We start from the raw sequence: 25,911 nt of genomic DNA on the forward strand, positions 1-25,911 counted from the left end.
TCTATATTTAGCTAGGGGGAGTGACGCAGATTTGCAATATCCTCTCTAAAACTAAAAATGCATGTTATTCTACTGACACATGTCATGTGGTTCTTTTCTCACAAAATGTATGAGATATATGTCCTTATATTTAGCAAGGCAGGTGGAGATTGCTATAATAATACAGCATCACTTCAGCACATTCACAGCATCATGGGCTCTGTGTGCACTCGTCCAAAAGCACAGGCATAAGGCCCAGGGCTCCTTTAACACAAACAATAGTTTTTCTTTAGCTTACAAAACTAATGTAACAATTTAAATAATTTACAGTTGTTTTAATTTGTTTTACTTGCATGCCAACAAGAGTTTGTTCTTCAAAAAACTACACTCCTTTTTCACAGTTATCCTCTTCATCCCCTCCACTAAAGTCATAGCCGTCACCCCTGTGAGATTATGTGTCCATGCGTTTGCCGACACCTCAGGGCCACCCAGTGAAGCTTTCCCACATTCCCCATCAGATGAGCCTGTTGTAATGCGAGCTCAGTGATAATGCAGTGAAGCTTTCCCACATTCACCATCAGGTGTGCCTGTAGTAATGCGAGCTCAGTGATAAGATGCAGTGCTCTGCAGACACGTCCTCGCCCAGTGTTCAGCACTGGTGCCGAGAGCAGACAACGGAGGATAAACTCCCTACACTGATTATATCAGGCTTTACACATCTCCAGAGCTAACACATCAGCTAACGCCACAGCTATTATCCCTGTACACACACATCCCAGTGTTTCCCCCATTAGTGTTGGATCACGGAAGCTGCACCAGTTACTGTTGCCAAGAGATTTATTAGTTATACATGTGTCGTGTGTCAGACAGAGAGAAACAGGCATATAACAATATAAGGCTACATGAGAGGAGGTCTTCATTCCCCATCATGCTAGCTGTAAACGGTTCCTCTGGGTTTCTCCTTCCTCACCCCATCATCTCTATGTTTCTCCTCTCAGCCCATCGTGCCTTTATTTTTCTCTGAGGTGGTACAGTAAAGCTTATATACATCACAGAGAGACTTGTTAAAAATCATGTTGTATACCTAATGCTTATGTTTAAAACTGGAATTTACCCCATGCTTTCACATGGGACAATCCACATTATTAGTGATGTACATATGGTACATTTGCATCCGCTGAAACATCCCTTCTCTCGCTAAGAGCAACTCTACACATCTGAAACATCATCTTCATCACTGGATCATCTCTGCTAGTGGACATTACCTCTAAGCTAACTATAACTCTCTCTCTGCTCAGCACACAAGTGCACACACAGTCTGACTACACTAAAACATCATGAAATTATAAAGAAAATGAATAAAGAAAAATAATAATAAAAAAAAAAACATTAAGCAGTAAGTCTTCACCGGTTAAAGAGTCGCACTAGACATGGCTGAGTCGTTCTTCTTGATGGTGTGGTCATGGGAGGTCTGGTACGTTTAGCTCTTGGAAAGTCGCGTAGCCGTCAGTGTGGGCTTCTTATCGGCCAGATGATGAAGCTCCACTGATTGTATTCATTTCGTTTATAAAATCGTTGTAATTTTTAACTGGATCACCTTCAGTTAACTCGAACTTTTCTGCAATCTTGTGTACCTTTATATCATGCAATTCCCCACCACCTATTGTATTTATCCACCAATTATACAGTCTGGCTTCTCTGCCTATGACTTCTTTAAGGGGACCCGTTGTACTAGCGGAAGCAGTTGGTGTGCTGGAGACTTCAGGTGTTGCTGAGCCTCTAAATCCACGCAGGTCCTGGTTAATCCAACTACCTCCTGTTGCCATCGAATGCCCTTCATAAAGAAAATCCTCTCCTTCCTCTCTGCCGTTTACAACCATTTCCACGGCCATAAGAATCAGAGGAAATGTCCGGAAGTTTCGAGCAGATTCAGCTATAACTGATGCAGTGAAATATGTGGTGTACGTGGGCTCATCTTTTAGCTGTAGATAAGTTTCCTGTCCAAGAAAAATATCTTTCACATAATTAGCATATCTTGTTTTTTTTATTTGACCTCGAAGGTTTCCGTAATCTACTTTGTCTGTCTGTCCCGCAATACGTTTCTTGACTTCATTCCTTCCCACATTATCTCTTTGATTTTGGTCAAGCCTTTTTCCAACTGGATACACATACAGATTTACATGATGAACAACGTATATCCAGTCTCTGACCATTAGGTATGTGAGCTCATCTTCTCCATCCTTTGCATAATGACGGATGATTCTTCTGACATCATCTGCTGTGTTAATCTCATAACACCCGGCAAGAACATTATTTAGTCCTTGCTGATCCGTTATCCACTTGATGCCAACCAGCTGGTTATTTTCTTGTTTTGTTTTTACCCCTATTACATAATCCTGGTTTATGTCCAGGTTGTCTGCGTTTACTCTTTGTGGAAGTGGCAGGTCTGCATGAAAGAAGGCCCAGGACAGAGCTTCAAGTCCATCAAGAGCAGTTTGGTCAGCAGGGGTTAACTGGTTAAAAACATTCTGGTCAATAAATCTGCGTGGCTCAGCAGGCCAGCTGTTTCTGTAGGTAACTGTAGTACTACTTGATGCTCCTTTATCATCTTTTTTTGGTGGGTTCTTTCTTTTGGGGGGCGCTAGAAAGTTTCTTTCATGAGTAAAGACTTGCTCTCCTCTGCTGCCAGGCTCATTTCTGATAATTACGTCTCCGTTCCTGTCCAGGGTTGCCACCACCTTCTTGCTGTCATCATTGTGTCTCCACTGCAGCCCTTCCTCAGAGATCTCCTGGGTGATGATCTCTCCTGTGTGTCGGACCTGGAGCACAGCGCTCCTGAGGTGCAGCTCGGTCTCGATGTGGGCCGTCTCACGGAGCTCCCTCAGCAGGGCTTCAGCAAACTCTTCATCTGACCCCACCTCACAGGCCACCACACTGGTCGTTCTGATCCTGTGGCCCGTCCTGAAGGTGTGTTGAATGATTCTGGCGACGTCTCGAGCCGTGTACCCTGCCAGTCTCGTCTCTCCAGAGCCGTCTCTCTCACCGTGGCCGACCAGCGTCAGTCGGCTGTCCTCTGACAGAGGCACAGGGGCTCCGTGGATCAGTTCGGGTCTCTGGTGTTCATCAAGAGCGTAGACAGAGGTCACTGCTGGACGTTTCTCATAGAGAGAAGCAGCAGCTCTCCTGACAGTCGGGTCGTCCTGCATAATGAGGATCTGCTGGTGGTCATACTGGTCTGCTTCTGGGCCACATGAGCCATTGAACAGGCATTCTGTGCTGACTGTCACTGAGTAATGAGGATCCACGCTGGACTCCTGCTGGACTCTGTCCTCGGCTGGCTTCTCTTTGTCAGCCATGACCAGAAGTGTTCGGCTGTAGCTGTGTGAGATCTCTGAAGCACTTATCTTCTGTTCATCAACATGCTGGAAAATAAACATGTATATATGACATTTAAGGCGAGACACAACAGGTGAATTGGGTAAAATCTTTAACTAGCAGATATCACCATGAAACTTTCCCAGTTGATTACCTACTTTAAGATGAGAAAAAAGTGTATTACAAGTTTTCTGTAATTTAATGTTTAAATATGCAAATTAGGCAATATCTAATTAAATATCCACTAATTTGCATATATTTAAAAAAAATTAAATCTGAGTATTGGATAAAGCCAGATTAAAAATTATTTTTTCATTGTGTTCACATATTAGATGGGGAAAAATTACAGAGGGATTTATGGATATCTACTTTTGTTATCCTGTAAATCAGAAAATACTGTCAATAGCCTTAAAAAAATGATTTTCGCCATGTTTTTTGGAATAAAATGTTATATAAATCAGGCTAGGAATAATATATTTACGAATCCCTCTGTAAATGTCTTCATAATATAACTAGGTACAAGACTGGAAAGTTTGGTGTATATCGGTGCTACTGAAGTGGAGATTTCGGACTTGAAAAAGTCATTTTGAGAAAACGGGCTTTAAAGATTTATCATCAGCCAATGAGATTGCGCATTCAGCCCTTTTACTTTCATGATTGGTTGCTGATAAAAGGAAAAGACCATATTTGGATCCGACAGCATTGTACAGGAGAGAGAGAGAGCTTTCCAGCGGTGTGTGTGATGACAGGGAGCAGACAGTGATTGCGGAGCAGCGGGAGGATTTACAACGCCAACTTTTGATGAATTTATGAGAAATCTACAGACGCAAACAGTGTAGTAAAATAAAGACCTAAATGTGTATTTCAGACTTTTTTTCACCACAAGTCTGAAAGAAGACATGTTATTGAAGACAAATATCCCAAAATCTCAAAATTGACCAGTGAAAAACCCTCGACGTTTTTGCCTGCCGTGTCTCGCCTTAATATGAATAAAGATTAGGTCAAGATAATAATTTATGAAACATGTGGTATCTCACTCCATGTTTTCTGATGTTGAACTCTTTTAATAACTCGTTTTATTAGTTTAACACTGACTGTGGGCAGAAATATGTGTCACTAGAAACTGAATTTAGATTTGAATTTGAATTGCTCAATTTAAATTATTGGATCATTTTAATGTATTAATTCCACTATTTTTTTAACTGACTGTAATATTATGAAATTGAATAAATTTGCTGTGAAACTGAATTTGTTCCTCACTGAAAATCCATCCATCCATCGCCAACCCCTTATCCTGCGTGCAGGGTCTCGGGGCGCTGGAGCCAATCCCCGCTCACATCGGGCGAAAAGCGGGGTACACCCTGGACGGGTCGCCAGTCCATCGCAGGGCCACACATAGACACACAACCACTCACACTCACACTCACACCTAAGGACCATTTGATATTTCTGTATGATCACAAGTGTTTTCTACCTCTGATGAAGAGCAGTGAGCTCGTCTCATCTAGTACAGTCCCAGATGGGCTCTGTGTCTGTCAGACGGGGGGTAGAAGCCTACTGCCATATCAGCAGAGCAATAACCCAGGCTAATGCACAGCAGTGGGGCAGCTAGAGCTTGTTCAAATATAATGACACCAAAATTTACCTTAGAGCACACAGAAGTGTGCTTGTTGATCCTTGAGGGGTTTAGCTGACTGTGAGGACGTCCACACACACAGTTTAATCCAAAGACGACACTTGTCAGGATTAGACTTCGGTTTTGGGAAGGGGAAAAAAACGGACACCCCTCTCCAACCTCTCTGGGAAACGCGTATCTGTGTTACAAATGCCCCAGGCACAACGTTTAACCAAATTTTTTATAAAACTACGACGGTAATAGCCTGCCGAGACCAAAAATATGAGACGCCTGCGTTAAAGTCAATGGAGCGCTGTGAAAAAGTGTCGGACCTCTGTCGGAGTTCGTTCTTGGCTGCGCTGTGATTGGTCAATCTACATTCTAGGGTGTGGCTTAGCCAAAGGCGAATTATTCAGTAAAGCCATATATTATTGTGACTTGGCCACTGACAGACAACATGGGAAATGTAAGCCAATAGTGTGAAACACTGCCACTGTTTCTGCACCACAGTCCATCATAAACCACACATTAAATAAAGTTTATACAAACATTGACAAGGGAAACACATTCATTCATATATAATAGTGATGAGTGTGTGCACTGCCTGAAGTAGAACAAGAAGAACTTAGTGAAGAAACCATAGACTGTATATAAAAGCGTGAAAGGCGCTCTGTAGCGCTGTGAGTCTGTTTTCAGCTACTGTAGAAACATGACGATGCATGGAAGGGGGTGCCCCGCGGTGTCTGTAGATATAAATGTCTCATTCTAAGGTAATAAACACATAACGGTTCATTATATAAGGTCTTTATACACCACTGAAAACATAGTTATGGATCTTATATTGCATTTCTGTCAGTAGATCCTCAGAAATAGTACACACTGAACCTTTAAATATTTTTTTTTATTATTATCAATAGTAATTATAAAAATCATAATAAATGTATTTAATGGCCTATGATATTTAATAATTAAAATGTAGTGTATTGGTGAGGGATGTCCGACTGATTGTGATGGCCCGCCAGCCCTGCCTGGAACGACCAGGGTTCAAACCCACAACCTTCTTGCTGTGAGGCGACAGTGCTAACCACCCCAATAACTAATGTGACTGAGCAAGGTATTTCCCTCAAGTCTCAACTATGACTCCTGCTGCTAAATGCTGTCTCACCGCTTTCTCCTAGAGAATTACAGTACAGCTTTGTAGCCTGATATATTATTATTATTATTATTATTATTATTATTATTATTATTATTCATTAAATAAATTTTACAGTGACACATATTTCTTCCCATAGATTTGGCTTCCAGTACTGAATTCAGTTCTTCTAAACTCAGCGTTGTGTTCACTGATTCTTCTTCTAAAGTCCACCAACCTGTTCCTCCTGAGTGTCACAGGACGTAAACCCCTCCTCACACTGCTGCCAATGACCCTGCTCACTCTGGCCAATGTCCACCCTGAGGGAAGATGAACATGCTTATTATAGAGGCTGCGTTCACACAATAATCACACTAGTTCATTAAAACCTGATAAAGACCATGTGAACAGTTAATGACTTAAGATTGAGAGTACCTTCCCTAAGAAAGAAGAATAACAACACATTGGTATAAATTAAATATTTTGCAAAATTAAACATTTTATTTGTATAAAAATGTCAATCCTTATTGACTCTGAAAGACATGATATACTATAAGATCTTGGTTATTATTATTCCATACTATGATCGATACGTCTACTTGTGTTTGGTTTTTACTTTATCTTAATCTGTGGATTATTTATTCAGTTTATCAATTCATGAAGATTAGAGAACTGTGAAAAATGCCTGTTCACTCATGTTGATGTCATCGTATGTCTTGTTTTGTTCAACTAATTGTCCAAAACCAAAAGAAGTTAAATCTAATATAACCTTAAAGGAAATTATTAATTATTAGAACATTATTGCTTTTGAGAGGCTGGAAACCATCAAATGTTTGGCATTTGTGCTTGGAAAGTTACTACGATCAACAAATAAATAATCAGCTAATTGTCCTGGGGATTCTTTCACAACATCGATCATAACTTTTGAGAATGTTGTAAAACTACCTCGGAGATGAACTGCTTTTTAAAGTTATAATCCGCTGCAATAATCGAATGAAGCAAAGAACAGCAGGCGACAGGCGCTCACGGCGAGACTGATCTTTCAGCGGCGTCAGTGCGGGGGTTTGGGCCGCACCACAGACTGTATAAGACAGGTGGATGTAGCCACCGTGATGTCACCCTCACCGTGATGTCACCCGCACCGTGATGTCACCCGCACCGTGATGTCACCCGCTGGTTTGTGGACTACCGTTTTGGAGCCTTGAGTTCGATATAGTGGCCGTCGCCATCTTTGATTTTTGGAACCAAGTGACCATATTAGGACAAAAGGGTGGAGCTGTGGAGGGATATGCGTTACTGTGCCTGACAGGTTGCCATGGTAGCGACTTGTCAATCAGCTTGTAGCCCCGCCCTAAAGCCTCCCCTGCTCTCTGGTCTATGTTCCTCTAGATGGGACCATAATTCACTAAATTAACATCATGCTGTGTCGAAGAAGACTTGAAACTAGCGACTGAGACCATAAACTCATTAGGAAAGTGTTTACTGGGGTAATAAATCAGCTGAGAAGTTTGATTTGATTACATTAATGTTTAAGTTGAGATTTACAAGAAATATTGTATTGCTACTGTATACTGCTGTTAAAAAGCACATTAGGCTATTTGTTTAAAGTTTTTGCATGTTTTGCATAGCAGTACATTTAAATCAAAAGTGCGCAATACACTACTTTAGAATTCATTATTCAATTTTGCGCGTAACAATGCGATTAATCACGATTAAAAAATGTAATCATTGCCCAGCGCTAATATTTATATATTTCTACATGTATTTATGTCGACTGTATGTTTGTCTACGTGTAGCACCTCATGACCAAAGCAAATTCCGTTTTAAGAATTATGAAAGAGTAAGAATTATGGCAGAGTGCAGGGCCGTGCTCGACCACAAGCCAACCTTCACTGCTCCAGATATGGATGTTGCTGCAAAGAAGCTACAAGATCTAAAACCTGGATGCTTCACACACACATTAAACCCCAAAGTTAAAGTTAACCTTTGACCTTTTGCATATAAAATGTCATCCCATAATTCATCCTCGAGTCTAAGGGGACTTTTGTGCCAAATGAAGTGCCATCAAGGCGTTCCTGAGATATTTCTCCAGATACCTTTGGTCTGAGGGGAGTCCTTCATGAAGCATGTGTTCAGACAGTCCTCTGAGGCGGTGCAGGCCAGCGGTGTCGGGGCGGAGCTCCTGCCACTCATCTTTCACCTCTGAAACAAACATGTCATACTGGTGTGTAGGTGTTCCTCATGCTTATTGGCTGACGTCTTTATTAAGATGTCTGTCATATTTCAGCAGCTCAGTGAGTGTCTCCTGCAGTATTAACCCACACTTACTGTGACTGCATGAGTTAGCCTAGATTGGTATAGGAGTTACACGGTTTCCTCACAGTGTTTTGGTTAAAACAAATAAGGCCAGTTCAGTATTTAGAGAGATCTCTCCTGGTAAATGGGCTCTCGGGGTTAGGGTTAGGTTAGGTTAGGGTTAGGGTTAGGGTTAGGGTTAGGGTTAGGTTACCCTAACACAGGGGTGGGCAATTAATTTTGACAAGGGGCCACATGAGAAACCTGAATCGTGTCAGAGGGCCACACCAACAATAACACTTAATTCTGCTCAGCTTTCTTCCATTGTACAATTCCCTTAATTATATATTATGAATAGCTGGTACTGGTAATCAGTAGAATAAAACTAAAATAAAATTCTGTTTATATTAGGCTAAGTGAAATTGTGGTGCGTAGGTCAAATAAAACAAAAACAATCACTGAATCAGTGCAATTTAATTTGAACTTGTTAATCTTCAAAAACAAAGAATAACAAAAGGTTTATAGAAATGTAACAACACAGCAACTTGTAATGTTTTCCTCCTCATTTTACCTTTTCAGTACAATTAACACAGTCAGTTCTGGGCTTAAACAAGGGCAGCATGTTTATAGACATGTAATAAATTGTAATGTTTTCCTCCTCATTTTACCCTTTCAGTGAGAATAATCCAGTCTGTTCTGGGCTTGAACAAGGGCACTGAAATCTGGCTGCATGTCTGAGGTGGCTATACGAAGGACAGCTGAGAGGTGGTCATCAGTGATAGAAGATCTGTGTTTGGATTTGTTGAACTTCATCACTGAGAATGTCTGTTCACATACATAAGTAGATCCAAAGAGGACTAGAATCCTCTGAGCATGCCTCCTCGGGTGTGGGAAGTTCTCTTCTTTGAGGGAGGCATAAAAGTCCAGCAGTGAGGCTGACCTAAAGTGCTCTGCCAGAAGTGTGTCAGACTGCAGGTCAATCAGTTCCATCTGAACATCACTTGGAGCATTATCCACATTGCAGTTGAAGGGAGAAGAAACCATGTGCATTTCATTTTCTATAGCTTTGAAATCTTGAAATCGCCTTGAAAACTCTGCATGCAGTGCTTCTAACATGGGTGAGTACTTGTGGATGTGATCGGCTGATGGTGTGGCCTCCTTTAGTGTTGGCAAGTGGGTCAGAAGGTTGTCCTTCACTTGGCTTGAGATAAGCTGCAACTTCCTCATGAAAGCCTTCACTGCACTGTACATCTCATGCACAAAAAGGCCCTTGCACTGCAGTTTGACATTTAGTTCATTCATTAGTGCAGTTACATCTACAGCAAACCCGAGGTCTGCCACCCAGTCCTCATCAGAAAGCTCTGGGATGTCATGTCCTTTCTTCACACAGAAATCCTGAATCTGTTCTCTCAGGTCCCAGACACTTTTCAGTACCTTGCCTAGGCTGAGCCACCTGACAGGGCAGTGGTAGCTGATGTCACCATGTTCCATCTCATTTTCCTCCAAAAGAGCAACAAATTGTCTGTGATTTAATGCTCTCGCTCTGATGAAGTTAACTGTTTTAGTTACTGCATCAACAACATGGTTCATCTTTAACACTGTCTTACACAACACTTCCTGGTGGATAATACAATGCAAAAATGTCAATTTCTGCACAGGATTAAGTTCTGTCACTTTATCCTGCATTCTCTTTAAAAGACCGACATTTTTCCCAGTCAGATTTGGACAACCATCTGTTGTCACACCTGCCAGATTCTCCAATTTCAGTCCTAACTTGTCCAAACATTCATTTACCTCTTTGAATAAGTCATTACCAGTGGTTGTCCCTTTCATTGACTGCATGGATGCAAGCTCCTCCGTGACTGCAGTCATTCCACGTAAGAAGATGAGAAGCTGAGCGGTATCACGCACATCGCAGCTCTCGTCCAAAGCCAGAGAAAAACAGTCAAAGTCTGCAGCTCTGTTCTTCAGCTGAAGCTCCAAGTTTCCACCGATGTCCTCAACCCGCCTCGTCACAGTGCGTCGGGAGAGTGAGATGTTCTCAAACGCGTCCTTTTTCTCCGGGCACATCAGTGCAACCGAGTCCAATAAGCACTCCTTAATAAACTCTCCGTCCGAAAATGCCTTACTTTTTCTGGCGATTTTGTGAGAAATGACATAACTTGTCCTAACGGCTGCTTCTCTGGTGGTGTAAAGTTTTGTAAAAAGTCCTTGTTGAGTGTGCAGTTTTGCTAGCAACGCATAAGACACACTAGCGCGCTCTTTTTCAGACAGATTTCTGTATTTATCCTCGTGTTTAGTCGTGTAGTGCCGATTCAAATTGTACCAATTTTACCAATGTCAAATCTTTTAACACAGCGACCTGTGTACCGCAAATCAAGCACACAGCGTTACCTTTAATTTCTGTGAAGAAGTACTTGGCAGTCCATGTCTTGTTAAAAACACGACATTCATTATCAACTTTTCTTTTCTTAGCGTGTGCTGACATTTTGAGGGTAACACCACTTGTTGCTATTCAACTTCACTGTCGCCTGGCAACAGAGCGCGAGCCTCCGCTGAGTGCGCGCGCATTCCGCGCAACTCCCCAAACAGATCTTCGGATGCGGAGGCGCGCGCGCGCTGTTAAGACGAATCTGCCCGAGCAGACGGATATTAGTTTTTTTATTACCTTCGCGCTCATGCGGACGCGTCGAGTTTGACTGCAGTATCTTCTATTCTATGCGCCTTATAATCCGGTGCGCCTTATAGTGCGGAAAATACGATAGATATTTTTATAATCTATGTTGGGCCGGGGCCGGACAGGGACACACAAAGGGCCGGATGTGGCCCGCGGGCCGTAATATGCCCAGGTCTGCCCTAACACTTGGTCTGGGCCACAGTCATTACAGTTCTTCTCAGTGCTTTGGCACATTTCTCAGATCAGAAGTGAAACTCTACAATAAACCCGACTTGTTCAACCTCCACATCATCTGGTCACTTCATAAAAGCAATTTCTCTTTTCAAGATATTGTAATTTGACACATTCATGCAGATGATTATGAACAACTGTCTGCTGTTGATCCCAATGTGTTATTACTGGTTCTCTGGTGAATAGTCTGACCGCCCAAAACATCGAGGCATTCGTTTGTTGCATACGTCTCTACACGCTAAATGGTTGCCACAATCTGTCAGCATATTTATTCTACATGTCTGTTAGACTTTATTTTTGTAAATATGTCCTGAACTGATATCTGTGATGATCTGGATGAGGATCTGTGGCCCGACAGACAGGAACGATCTGTGATGATCTGCAATGCTGTACAACAGTATTTTCTTTTTCTTCACAGTTTCTCTACAGTTCAAGACACAAATGTGAATCATTATCTAATCTCTTGCAATCAATCTCCCAAATACATTAATGTGCAAGGGCGTCACTTTGTGTTGAAAAGTGGCGGGGACATTTAGGGGCTCATATTAGGGCTGTGACGAAACACGAGTCACAAGAACAAGACAAGCAATATTCATAGAGGAAATAGGCTATCCGACTGGGGAGTCCTTTGAGCATTAAACTCTTAATTTCCTGCATTCGGGAGACCAATTTATGGTGGAAATGTCTTTATTTATATGAAGGGAAACAAATTCATGTGGCCAGTGACAAATCAGAACATATAAATATTATCAAATATTAAATATAGTAGCTTGTTTTTTTATTTTTTTATTTTTTTTAGCCTAAGCTACTTTTCATTTCATGTTTTCTTACTGTGCAAGTAAACCTTTCTCATATCATGTTTATTTGTTATTAAACATTTCTTGTTGCAAGCTAATTGTCAGAAAACTTTTACCGAACGCTTCCATCATCCCCAGTGTAAACGACACCTATGGTAATGTGTGTAACTGTGTACTGAAGAAACTCATATGCCTCGTGCAGAAAGATGCAGCCTCCTGCATATATAATCATTGTAATTCAAGCCTCAGTCATAGTTTACATCAGAAAACACTGTTACTGACAGCATGTTGAACACATCAACTGATAGACCAAACACACATGTTCACTGACACAAAGCTTTATAGTCAGGGGGCCAATTCTGAAAAGGGCTTCCGTTAAGACTTTTGCGGACATGTTTTGGTACAAGCTGTCACCCTATTTTTTTAGTTAGAAGACACCCATAGGTAAGATATTAGGGTGGTTGTCAAGCTGAATTTTTTTGTGTGTGACTTGTACAAGCAATTTCAGGCCAATTTTTTGGTTTCCTGCTCAACACGACATGCCAACAGTAAATGTTGAATATCTCCACAACCACAAGGACCATATTCATAAAAATGGTATCAAATGAAAGCCAACACTCATGGGATGTCTGCTGAAGTGTCAGAATGAACATTTATTGTACAGTGTAAGAGACAACAGAACTAGAACATGAAAAAAACTATCTCCGCCTAAAGAGAACCAGTTTTCAAAGTGAATATCAGCTTGGAAACATAACCTAGTATCCCAAAACCTCTATCAATCAGTACCCATATCTATGGGAATGAGTCAAGCCAAGTTTAAAGCTTGTAGGGAGAGACAGTGCAATGCTGCACAAGTTATAATACTTTAATGTCAAGGCGGAAATTTAGAACTGTAGATGATGGTCTATGGTGCTATTTGACTTAATTAGTGTACCAGGTTGTAACACAAATTATATTACATTCACATATCACTATAGTTATTAATTCCATCCTAACAAAACTGCTCTCTCACTTCTTTAGGGTTGGGGGTTAGTAACTAGTTAGTAGTAATAACTATGTAATAGTCGAATGGCAAAGGTATGTTTTTCCCCATCAAAGCAGTGGCTCTCAGGTTGGCAGAGGTTGGCTCTCAGGTTGTCAGTCTCATCCCTTTGAGACTGAATGGATTGAATAAGCAAGGTCAAGCTAAGCGCAATGCAAATAATGGTGTTTGTCTATTATATTGCAAAAATATTGCACAATATTATACTACAATAATCTCCAGAAAGAGCACAAAGACACCACTTCCTGAAAAATCACTTCAATCAAAGGGCTTTATCTTGGCTGTATTTTCCATATTTGTCTTGACAAATGAAACATTTTTCCCAATCAATATCTCTTCCTATTTGTTTTTCTTTGGACGCTAGGCTTACAGCTCCCTCTGGATCCATGTTATCTCATCTGAAGGCAAAGACATTTTTCACTACACTAGTCTGATTGGTTTCTGAGTGGATCACTACAATGTCCTCTGACATAAGCTGAGGGCTTTGCTATCTAACAAACTTATTAATGCTTTTAGCTATAGCAGACTGTAAAATAGGCTGCTGTGCAGCAAATAAATTAAAAACATAATATTTCCATTACACATCTGCACAAAACTTAATTTACCTATTAGTAAGTAAGCTAGTAATTATGAAAGTAAATTAGCCTAGCTATACACTCACCTAAAGGATTATTAGGAACACCTGTTCAATTTCTCATTAATGCAATTATCTAATCAACCAATCACATGGCAGTTGCTTCAATGCATTAAGGGGTGTGGTCCTGGTCAAGACAATCTCCTGAACTCCAAACTGAATGTCAGAATGGGAAAGAAATGTGATTTAAGCAATTTTGAGCGTGGCATGGTTGTTGGTGCCAGACGGGCCGGTCTGAGTATTTCACAATCTGCTCAGTTACTGGGATTTTCACGCACAACCATTTCTAGGGTTTACAAAGAATGGTGTGAAAAGGGAAAAACATCCAGTATGCGGCAGTCCTGTGGGCGAAAATGCCTTGTTGATGCTAGAGGTCAGAGGAGGATGGGCCGACTGATTCAAGCTGATAGAAGAGCAACTTTGACTGAAATAACCACTCGTTACAACCGAGGTATGCAGCAAAGCATTTGTGAAGCCACAACACGCACAACCTTGAGGCGGATGGGCTACAACAGCAGAAGACCCCACCGGGTACCACTCATCTCCACTACAAATAGGAAAAAGAGGCTACAATTTGCACGAGCTCACCAAAATTGGACAGTTGAAGACTGGAAAAATGTTGCCTGGTCTGATGAGTCTCGATTTCTGTTGAGACATTCAGATGGTAGAGTCAGAATTTGGCGTAAACAGAATGAGAACATGGATCCATCATGCCTTGTTACCACTGTGCAGGCTGGTGGTGGTGGTGTAATGGTGTGGGGGATGTTTTCTTGGCACACTTTAGGCCCCTTAGTGCCAATTGGGCATCGTTTAAATGCCACGGCCTACCTGAGCATTGTTTCTGACCATGTCCATCCCTTTATGACCACCATGTACCCATCCTCTGATGGCTACTTCCAGCAGGATAATGCACCATGTCACAAAGCTCGAATCATTTCAAATTGGTTTCTTGAACAGGACAATGAGTTCACTGTACTAAAATGGCCCCCACAGTCACCAGATCTCAACCCAATAGAGCATCTTTGGGATGTGGTGGAACGGGAGCTTCGTGCCCTGGATGTGCATCCCACAAATCTCCATCAACTGCAAGATGCTATCCTATCAATATGGGCCAACATTTCTAAAGAATAAGGGTGTCACGATTTCGATTTTAAATCGAAATCGATCGAAATGAATGCTTAATCTCGATTATCGAATAAAAAAATGGAATCGTCGATGCTGCCACGCCCCCATGTCACGGCAGCTCGGCTTGCCTGTAATAGGTAAAACTCCTTTTCTCGAGAATATTGAAGCCTTTATTTTAAAACACATTGCAGCTGCACAGCGAGAGCAACATATCTCGTCTGAGCGAGCTGATTGTCTGTGCTGCGGCAACTGCATGAACCTATGGCGAGTTAGCAGTGGCGTACGGTCCAATGGGAGCGCATGGCGCCCTGCCAAACTCGAGCGTGCCAATTTGGACGTGACTGGAGAGTATAATTCACAAAAAACTCGCCAAAGGATTTTAGGTTTAAATCGACTGAAGCGAAGTACCTGATATGAGCGAAATAGCACGGCAAGGCAAAGCAGTACTCGTTCCCTTATCTCTAAGGGAACCGAGGTTACGCAATAACCAAGTAGCCTACGTTCCCTTACGAGAACGTTCTCTCGTACTGCGTTGCAAACGCTGTGGGAAACCAATTTAAAACGCCGTGCTATTCGCCTGTGACTGCTCTGAGGAGTCCAGGGAGCCCCGGGACTATAATAGCCAGGTAATAGGTTATATTGTTTAAGTTTCCAATTGACTGAAGATATAAGTTATTGTTACATTATGTTGTTAATAAACGTTTTAAATTTGACAATGTAGTGTGTGGTATTGCGAACAAAGGTCAGATATTATCATATTGCATAAAAGTCTTAAAATGGCATAGCTTGTGCTTTCAATTTATTTTTTTAAAATCGAGAATCGAATCGAACCGTGACTTTAGAATCGAAAATGTAATCGAATCGAGGATTTGGAGAATCGTGACACCCTTACTAAAGAATGCTTTCAGCACCTTGTTGAATCAATGCCACATAGAATTAAGGCAGTTCTGAAGGCGAAAGGGGGTCAAACACAGTATTAGTATGGTGTTCCTAATAATCCTTTAGGTGAGTGTATGTCTGGTAAGTATATAGCTAGTTGGAAAACAGTTTAGCTTACCTGTTTCTGGCAACATTTGATGGTAGAATGGTAGAATCTTGAGGTAAATGTTTGTGTAGACAAATAGATTCAAGTTAATCTGTTGTGTGATTGTGTGATTCACTCCTTTATAAAGTTTTGTTCAGACTGTACTGTTGACACCTGCTGTGATCATCTTCTCTGGATCTGCTGCCTCAATCTGCTGCCAAATCACAGCTGCGCTGACACAACAGTGCCCCTTGTGGTGTGATACTCTTGTGGTATTTATTGATTATTATTTTGTAATGATCATGCTTGCACATAAGTTGGATTATATTGCACATTTGCCCAAAATTACAGTAGGTAACATGGAAGAATACTTGTACCAAAAAGTGTCCGACAAAGTTTTAATATCAGTTTTGGCCCCCTGACTATTACTCTGAGAGAAGACTTTGGGCTTTAGCAGATAATCCCCTGTTTGCTGCTGTTTGAACACACTGGTTTGAGAAACCCTCTCAGTGTTAAGGGTGATTAATGAAATGTACCAGAGCCACTGAGAAAAGCTGTAATACACTATTGATTTCACACATTGTGTCAAGCCGTTTATTCACCTTATTACCTCGCTGGTGTTGCCAAATCAAATATTATTGAAACTTTAGAGATGTAGAAGAGAGCCTGAACGTGTTAAAATGTAAAATATTTCTTACCCAATAGTTCAGTGAGGCTGAGGAGGCTGAGGAGGATCAGGAGACTCAGTGTCCTCCGGCTCTTTATCCCACCTGCCATCATTCTGCAAAACATTGAACACTTCTTATTATCACAGTAGCGATGCATCGACCCTTTCCAGTTACTACTGCAGCTTAACATCTGGTGGTGGGGTGGTGGGGGGGTGGGGGGGTGGGGGGGGGGTGTTATGTGGCAAAGGGCCAGAGGTCGGACTCAGACCCATCCAGCACCGCACGAGTCGGCTGTTTTAGGTGAACAATCTGGAGCTGGCTCCCGTCTGAGATCCAACAAATCACCCTTACACTAATTACTGTTACTAATTGTTAATTACAGTATGTCCGTATAGAGTGGTGATATTATTTATTAACCATACTGTTTCATTTCATTAGTAGGGTGTTAGGTAACACTTTATAATAATGGTCCGTCATTAATTAGTAACTGTGCAGGAAGTAATGCAGGACTAATGAGTAGTTCTACATTAACACTTCAGCTACTACTATTAACTAATATGGAAACAAGCTTAACTAATCAGTAGGTAATATCGAATTTAGGAGATACTTCATTATTATGTAATCAATAATTACTTAATGAGATAAGCATCATTAATAACTATTAACTAACTGACTAATTATTAAGAATATTATATTGTGTGTCTGAGACATAATCAGTCATATATTTTTACTCTGAATGTAGTCATAAAATACATCACTAATTACTCAAGTGTTGCCTAGTCACTATGCAGGAACTACTAGTGATCTGGACCATTATTTTAAAGTAAAAAAGATGTTTCCACTTTAAAATAATGGTCCAGATCACAAGTAGTCCTTGAAGAGTGACTAGGCAACACTTGAGTAATTAGTGATGTATTTTATAACCACGTTGAGAGTAAAAAAAAAAGACAATTGCTAACGTCTCAGCCACGTTAATGCTGGTAAGTAATTATACTAATTAATAATTAGTAATTAATTAGTAATTATTTATAATTTGCCATAATTACCTATTAGTTCTTAATGATGCCAATATCGTTCAGTAATTATTGATTACCTAATAAGGAACTATCTTAGTCCTAAATTCGATATTACCTACTGATTAGTTAAGCTTGTTTCCATATTAGTTAATAGTAGTAGCTGAAGTGTTAATGTAGAACTACTAATTAGTCCTGCATTACTTCCTGCACAGTTACTAATTAATGATGGACTATTATTCTAAAGTGTTACCGGGTGTTATTTTGTAACCATCTTGTATTTTGTCTTGCAGATGAAAAATCTTGCAGCTTTATTTCCAGCAAAAGCTAAGACTGTAACTCAGGCAGTGAGCCGTGCTGAAAGAGCCGCTCTCGGGAAGGACGGATCTATGAAATCCAGATACCTCTAAAGAGCCAAAATGATCCAGTACCTGACACCACAACCCAAACTAAACACCCTTAACTTCTCTTTAAACAAGCATTTTCTCGTCACTGGGGAGGTGTGCGGCCTCCAGGTTGTTACTATTAATGCTTTAACCCCCTGAGGTCGGCTATCGCGCCGGCGCGATAGGCTCGTTTTTTTCCGTATGAGTGCAAAAAAAAAAAAAAAAAAAAAAAAAAATTTTTATCTTATATGCTTGTGTTATACATCAATCGATCCTGTTTAGTGTGTATTTTTTTGTGTATGCTCATAATAAAAACAAAGTGTTGTGCTTTTCGCCAAATAAAGAAAAATAAACATGATGCGAGTTCTGCCTACTCTCCGTCAGTGAAGTAAATTCTGAAACGCGTCCGAAAATGAACTGTAACTCAGCGAATACTCAGTCAAACAGGCATACAGACACACAGGCATGAAGCTTGAATTCTCTTCTTTTAAATGAAGTATTTTTTATAAAAAACAAATATTCACAGTTTATGTAATATGTATGCAAAGAGAGAGATGTCAGTCGTTCTCATCTCAGCTAATTAAGTTTTAATGTGCTCCGCCCACGGAGAGCGCGCGCTATTCAAACGCAAATGTGAGGCGATCCAAACAAACCTGTGAAACGCCCACATCAGCTGGATAACACACACCGCGAGTTCACTTTCAGACTTATGTACTTTACGATGCTGTGAGGAATAATACTATCTTGATAATAATCCTGCAAAAATTTACCTCAGAAGTTCTGGAAGTATCATTTCGAGGAGCAAACGGATCCCGCTGAGGAATTAGGTCAGTTCAGTTTGCTTTGTTCTAATCGGAATGAATGAACGCAAAGATGCGTGCTGTTGTGGAGCTACTACAGCTGGCAAAAATACTGTTTAAATATGAATCGCGTTTCTATGAATGAATGAACGCACAGATGCGCGCTGTTGTGGAGCTACTACAGCTGGCAAAAATACTGTTTTAATATGAATCGCGAATACAAAGAAAGATTACACTGGAAATATTGTTACAATTTTAAATGTTGTTGTAATTGTATAACCTTAAAAAAAAAAAAAAATAATAATAATAATATATATATATATATATATATATATATATATATAAGGATAGATGTAAACAAAATCTTAAAAGGTCATTATGAGCCTTCTCTTTAAATAATTTTATTTTGCTTTATTAGTGACACATTTGGGAAGAGAATATATTCCAAATCTGAAAATACAGTATGAGAACAATTAACTGCACAATTACTAGAAATGTTTACCTTGGATATTGTACAATTTGCAAGCAAAATTTGTGAAAAAAACAACAAACCAGTTATATATTGTCCTTGCATTCTTGTGGCTCAGTCACACACCTGAATGAAAGGCTCATTACGTATGCAGCCTCATTATGCGGGCCCCATTGACTCTGCAGGTGTGAATCACGCCCACCCGCATATGGCCTTTCCAAACAAAAAGTGTTTTACAAGATTTAAATCAATGTATTGTGTTATGTGAATGATTAGGCAGGATGATTTTCACATAATTTTGAAGAAAAAATTCTAGGCAACGTCATCCATTAGTCAAAAGTCTTATTTACATATATTTAGAATGTGTTTTATGGCCTTATTTCAGAAACTTTAGTTTTTTGTTTTTGAAAAAACCATACATAAACATTATTCTATCAAAAATACAAACATGTACATGCAAGTTGTTCACATATTATGGTAGCCCTGTTTGTGCTAAATAGAGTGAATTTACACCTTTGCCATTAATATGTTTATAAGCAACTGAAAAAAGCACAAATGTCAGGGCATGTCAGAACATCTCAAGGACCCCAAAAACCCCTCAGACCCCAGAGGGTTAACATTACATTTATGATCATTTGTGATGTTACTACCAGTTTTACACATGCTCGATTAATACTTTTATGACCACTGTAGAAACTGTATGGTAGTTGTGCTCTTTAAAAAGCCTCTGCACTGGCTTGTCCGTTAAAACATAAAGCCCAGAGGTGAGAGCTGTTAAACAGACTGACAGATGATTTAAAGGGTTAGTTCACCCAAAAATGAAAGTTCTGTCAGTAATTACTCTCCCTCATGTTGTTCCAACCCCGTAAGACCTTCGTTCATCTTCGGAACACAAATTAAGATATTTTTGATTAAATCTGAGAGCTGGATCACTCCTCCATAGGCTTCTCGAGTTAGTTCATGTTGTAAATCTAGGCAGCGCGTCTGTGTTGTAGTCACACGCATCACACACATGACCAGCGTCGGCCAATAGTGAGCATGCGTGTGACGTGCAACACAGACGCGCTGCGCAGATTTACTACATGAACTCACTCGAGGCCCAGAGAGAAGGAAATCAATAGTGCAATAAAGTCGTTATTTTAGTTTTTTTTTATGCGCACAAAAAGTATTCTGGTCGCTTGATAAACTTAAGATTGAGCCACTGTATTCACTTGGACTATATTAACGATCTCTTTAATAACTTTTCTGGGCCAGCAAGCTTCATTCCCTTAGAAGCCTATGGAGGAGTGATCAGCTCTCAGATTTCATCAAAAATATATTAATTTGTGTTCTGAAGATGAACGAAGGTCTTACGGGGTCATTTTTGGGTGAACCAACCCTTTAACCCCCATAAGGTCTTCGTTTCCTGTTTACAAATCTGGTCTTTGGTGTCTATATGACCCCAACAATTGATAGAGAAATTGTACAAAAAATATACATTTTTAATTATACAAATTATATATGTTTTTTTGTTTGTTTACTTCTCATCTATTCATTAATTTTGTGTTTTGGGGGATATGAAGTACTTTTTTACCTATTTACTTCAAAATTCCTCAACTACACCATTAGCATACATATGAAATATAATTTTTTTATGAAAAAAACACATTAATGATGATCAAATTTAACTATGAGTTGTTTCTGGATATTGATCTAGGTGTTAGATGCATAATTCTGCCATCTGCTGGTTAGATGTTTTTTTGTAGCTAATATAGTTTTAGCCACAAAGTGTAATTACCATATCCTTACAGCAGAGGCCCCATAGAGATCCATTCATTTTTCTGGATGTGACTTAATGCTCTTATAATAGCTTTTTTTTATGAATTACATATTTAAACATTTTAAAATACATTAAATCAGTATTTTGTCAAAGTTTAGAATTTTTTGTTGTTGTTGTTTGAGGTCTTTTGAAGTGTCTTGTTATTGCAATAATGCTATATAAATTTGCAATAATATCTTTATTGCTTGTTTGTGTTTGTCTCTCTGTGTGTATTTGATCTGTGTGTAGTCATGTTCTTTCCACTTTGCATTTGTGCTCTCATACCATACCTTCATTTATGTGTGAAATTTTTTAGATTTATGCAGAAATTATTGATTTTATTTCACAATTTCAGTAAAAATGATCTCTATTGCAGTCACACCCTTTCTCTGTCTATGTGTGTATTTGTGTCTGTGTCTGTGTGGGCGCATATGTGTGTGTGATAATGTTCATTCCACATTGCATTAGTGCTCTAGTACCAGGCCTTCATTTATGTGTGAAAATTTTCAGATTTATGCTGGAATTATTGATTTTATTTGTCAATTTCTATAAAAATGCTTTATTTTGGAGTCAGACCTGTGTGTGTGTGTGTTTGTGTGCGCGAACATGTGTGTGTGCAAGTGGTCATGTTTGTTCCACATTTCATTTGTGCTCTAGTACCAGGACTTCATTGTGGTATTGAAATTTTCAGATTTATTCTGGATTTATAGATTTTTTTTGACAAATGAAAAATAAAAAACATTTTTTCTTCGATTTTCCCATTCATTTCAATGTGGGGTCATATTGACCCCAAGGGACAGAAGTGTGACTTTTTTTTTTTACATACCTTTAGAACGACCGAATCAAGCTAGTTTTTTTCTGTGTGTATAGATAGGTAATGTAGAAAAAGTCACCAAATTTTATTCCACTGAGATGAAGGGAACCATTTTTTTTTATTAAAGAAAAGTCGCTTGGGGTCATATAGACCCCAAAGCCCAATTGAGGGTTAACAGCTAAAAGGCAGAAGAAAACAATAATCAGTAAACAAAGATGTTCTCATAAATCTTAATCAGAGCACTCATTCAACATTGAGCAAAGAAACATCATTAACTATATCCACTAATATCCATAACTTACCCAAATATTGCGTCCGGTGTTCAACCAACGGGGAAAGATGGGCACTGTAAGGTGCAGTCGGACTCTCTGCAGCAAACACAGGGACAGACTGAGCAGGGCTTCATCCAGGCCTCTTATATGCTCAGGTGTTGCCTGACAGGTGAAGGCTGAGTCCCGCCCCCTAGGACTGGGCAGGAAGGAGGATATTCAACAGAGTCACTGCTATCACCAGTCCATCTGTTATCTCACTCGTACAGCTACAGCTGCTGTGTGCTGGGCTGCTACAGGAGGGCTGTGGAAGGACTTTCATCAACTCATTCACATTTGTGATGAGGTAAAGATATGCATCTTCTGAAACTGCTGGTCCTGAGTTTTATTCAGGAACCCAATGACTGCATCAGTCCAACACATTCAGTCCTGCTGGGAATCAAACCATGTTACTCTGCTTTTAGACCATGCAACATGTCTCCCCTCGACACAACAGCAGAAGCCAAAGGGACTCTTCTTTCTTCCAGAAGGGGTTCATCAACACACTGGCAAATAAAATGTGTATTTAACATCCACAACTTTTGTGAGAGTATACTGTAATGCAGAGATAAAGTTATGCTCCCAAACGATTATTAATAGTAATAACTCGCTTTATAAAGCACCTTTTATAACACAGTTACAAAGTGTCTCACAATAAAACACATTTTAAACAAAGAGACAGTAATTTGAGGTGACTTTCCCTTTAATTGTCTCCTAAACTGTACAACTAACATACTGTACATGGTGATAGTCGTGGCCATTGTGATTCCTTTGACATTTTGAGCAAACCTCTGAAAGCAAAGACTTCATGAGAGTTAAAATATCAGTAAATAGTAAAAGTTATTTGAGGTTTAATTTTCTCCTAAAGGGTCCAGTGAAACGCACACAGGGATGAAAGATTTTGAAATCTTATCTAACGTTAATTAAAACAATAAACAAGAGAATTTACTAGGGCTGGGTAAAAAATATTGATTTCTCGATTTTAATCGATTCTCATTTTTACGAACCAATATCGATTCTTAAATCCCAAGAATCGATTAGTCATCCTGTTTTCAGTTGATGAATGAATGTAACATATAGCGCGCATCCCATCCAATAAATCACAATAATCTTTGTGCTTTGTTCCTATTGATATGAAACAAAGTCTCAGATTTCAAACTACGTCCATTTTCTTACGAAATTCAAAAACATAATTACAGTTTTTCAACCGTGGAAAGACGTCAGTAAAACAGCTTGTAAACAATGTCATGTAACGTCACATTTACCTCAGAAAAAACATCCAGTGACCATAAACTCATTACTCAGCGAGAAAAATTAACTCTGGAGCATTTTGTTAAATATATGCACCATATTACATATTCATTATAATTTTTAATGTTCTTCAATATTTAATGCATGTTTGAATAAATCTGGCAAGTTTTTATGACAGCCACCATTTAAATGTTTATATTTCATATAACTTTATTATTATGAAAATAAATAAAAGTGTAATTTAAGTGTTTGTATACAAATCAGTTAATTTTTACCTTCAATATTATAGTAGGCTAATGAAGCCTATAGGCTACAACTGACTCCCATAGTTTACAATAATATTGAAGAGATTTGTTTTCCTTGAGAAGCCATGTGTTGTACCTGATATCCACAATAATCAATATTGAATCGAATCGAATCAAAATTGAATCGAATTGCAAGCTTGTGAATCGAAATTGAACCGAATTGTAAAATTTGTGTCTATACCCAGCCCTAGAATTTACAATGTTTTGCACCATTCCTTTAATAAACAGTATTTCAGGCTATATTCCAAAACAAAAAATACAATGTGACAATGTGAAGGTTTTAACCCTCTGGGGTCTGGGGTGTTTTTGGGGTCCTTGAGATGTTCTGACATGCCCTGACATTTGTGCTTTTTTCAGTTGCTTATAAACATATTAATGGCAAAAAAAAATTACACACTATTTAGCACAAACAGGGCTACCATAATATGTGAGCAACAAGAATGTACATGTCTGCATTTTTGAGAGAATAATGTTTATGCGTGGTTATTGAAAAAACTAAAAACTAAAGTTTCTGAAATAAGGCCACAAAACACATACTAAATATGTGGCAATAAGACTTTTGACTAATGGATTTCATCGCCTAGTGTTTTTTCTTCAAAATGATATGAAAATCATCCTGCCTAATCATCCACAAAAAAACGATACATTGATTTTAGTTTTGTGAAACACTTTTAGTTTGGAAAGCCAATATGCGGATGGGGCGTAAACGCTCCAACAGCATCATGCATATGTAGTAGTTCACACCTGGTGAGACTACGTCCCTGCATACTTAATGAGCCATTCATTCAGGTGACGTGTCACCTATAGCTAACTTAAATATACAAGCTTCATAAAAATGATCATTCTAGGAGAAAATTTCAGATGGCATTTAGAGGCTTTTGCATCTGAACTCTTCATATATACACACACACATATATATATGCATGCACATACATACTTTATAATCTTTTCAAAACTAGTCAACGTCTTTCAAAACTAAAGTATACATTTTATCATACGTATTTCAAAGTAAAGGATTCATTAGTTAGTTGATGACTTTATTTTTGACAAAACACATACAGTATATATTCCTCATCTCAGTATAGCAATAGAGTTTGCTAAAAGCTGTTCATTCAATACAGCAGTATTTGAAAATCGATCATATTTTGTAAAATTACATTTATATTTGCATTTATGTCAAAACCTAGACACTTTTAAACATCAAAAGGACATTTATTAATATGTATTCGTGTCAAAATGACAAATAAACAGATTTTCCTATTCAATTTTGCATGGAAACGCTTCCAAGACGCTTGCGTGTCGCGTGAAAAATAGGCGTCGGTTCTATTTCTAGAATGCACGCGTTTTCCACGCGGCTCGTGCCGCGCCTGAGACGCGCGTCTCACACAGGCAGTATGCAAACTCTAAACTGTTAACATGGATGGGAGCCGAAATAAAAACGGACACGCCACGCAGCTGAGACGCTTACGCCACGCTTCCAGTGTTTCACCGGCCTTATCCAGCGGATGTGGGCGTTTCACAGGTTTGTATGGATCGCCTCACATTTGCGTTTGAATAGCGCGGTCTCCGTAGGCGGAGTCATATTAAAACTTAATTAGCTGAGATGAGAACGACTGACATCTCTCTCTTTACATACATATTATATAAACTGTGAATATTTGTTTTTTATAAAAATTACTTCATTTGAAAGAAGATAATTCAAGCTTCATGCCTGTGTGACTGTATGCCTGTTTGACTGAGTATTCGCTGAGTTACAGTTCATTTTCGGACGCGTTTCAGAATTGACTTCACTGACGGAGAGTAGGCAGAACTCGCATCATGTTTATTTTTCTTTATTTGGCGAAAAGCACAACACTTTGTTTTTATTATGAGCATACACAAAAAAAAATACACACTAAACAGGATCGATTGATGTATAACACAAGCATATAAGATAAAAATTAATATTTTTTTTTTATTTATTTTTTGCACTCATACGAAAAAAAAACGAGCCTATCGCGCCGGCGCGATAGCCGACCTCAGGGGGTTAAAATATTCAGCTGTTATTCATTGGAACATTTTCTAGCGGAGATACAGTCTGGCGGTTTCTTCTACATTTATTCATGAGTATTTGGACACCAGTTAAAGAAAATGGCAACTCCACCTTTAAAAAATATTATACAATATTGTATAT

At 39.3% G+C, this 25,911-nt stretch overlaps 1 protein-coding gene and 1 long non-coding RNA gene across 2 annotated transcripts; both read right to left on the bottom strand.

The window, feature by feature from the left end:
• Positions 1–416: 416 nt before the first annotated feature.
• Positions 417–6,440, bottom strand: LOC307166467 (uncharacterized protein; the record flags this gene model as incomplete). The annotated part of the gene is made up of 3 exons (XM_079884845.1): positions 6,340–6,440; positions 1,712–3,401; positions 417–634 (listed from the first exon to the last, which is right to left on the bottom strand). Exons 2-3 carry the CDS (start codon positions 3,333–3,335, stop codon positions 417–419), a joined length of 1,842 nt encoding a protein of 613 aa, XP_079740971.1. The 5' UTR covers positions 3,336–3,401; positions 6,340–6,440.
• Positions 6,441–8,215: 1,775 nt separating this feature from the next.
• Positions 8,216–22,253, bottom strand: LOC307162032. The gene is made up of 3 exons (XR_013821845.1): positions 22,177–22,253; positions 16,625–16,707; positions 8,216–8,303 (listed from the first exon to the last, which is right to left on the bottom strand). It is a non-coding gene; the product is annotated as an uncharacterized lncRNA (long non-coding RNA).
• Between the last annotated feature and the right edge of the window lie 3,658 nt (positions 22,254–25,911).

Source organism: Squalius cephalus (assembly GCF_949319135.1).
Source record: "Squalius cephalus genome assembly, chromosome: 1".
Taxonomy (NCBI): Eukaryota; Metazoa; Chordata; class Actinopteri; order Cypriniformes; family Leuciscidae; genus Squalius; species Squalius cephalus.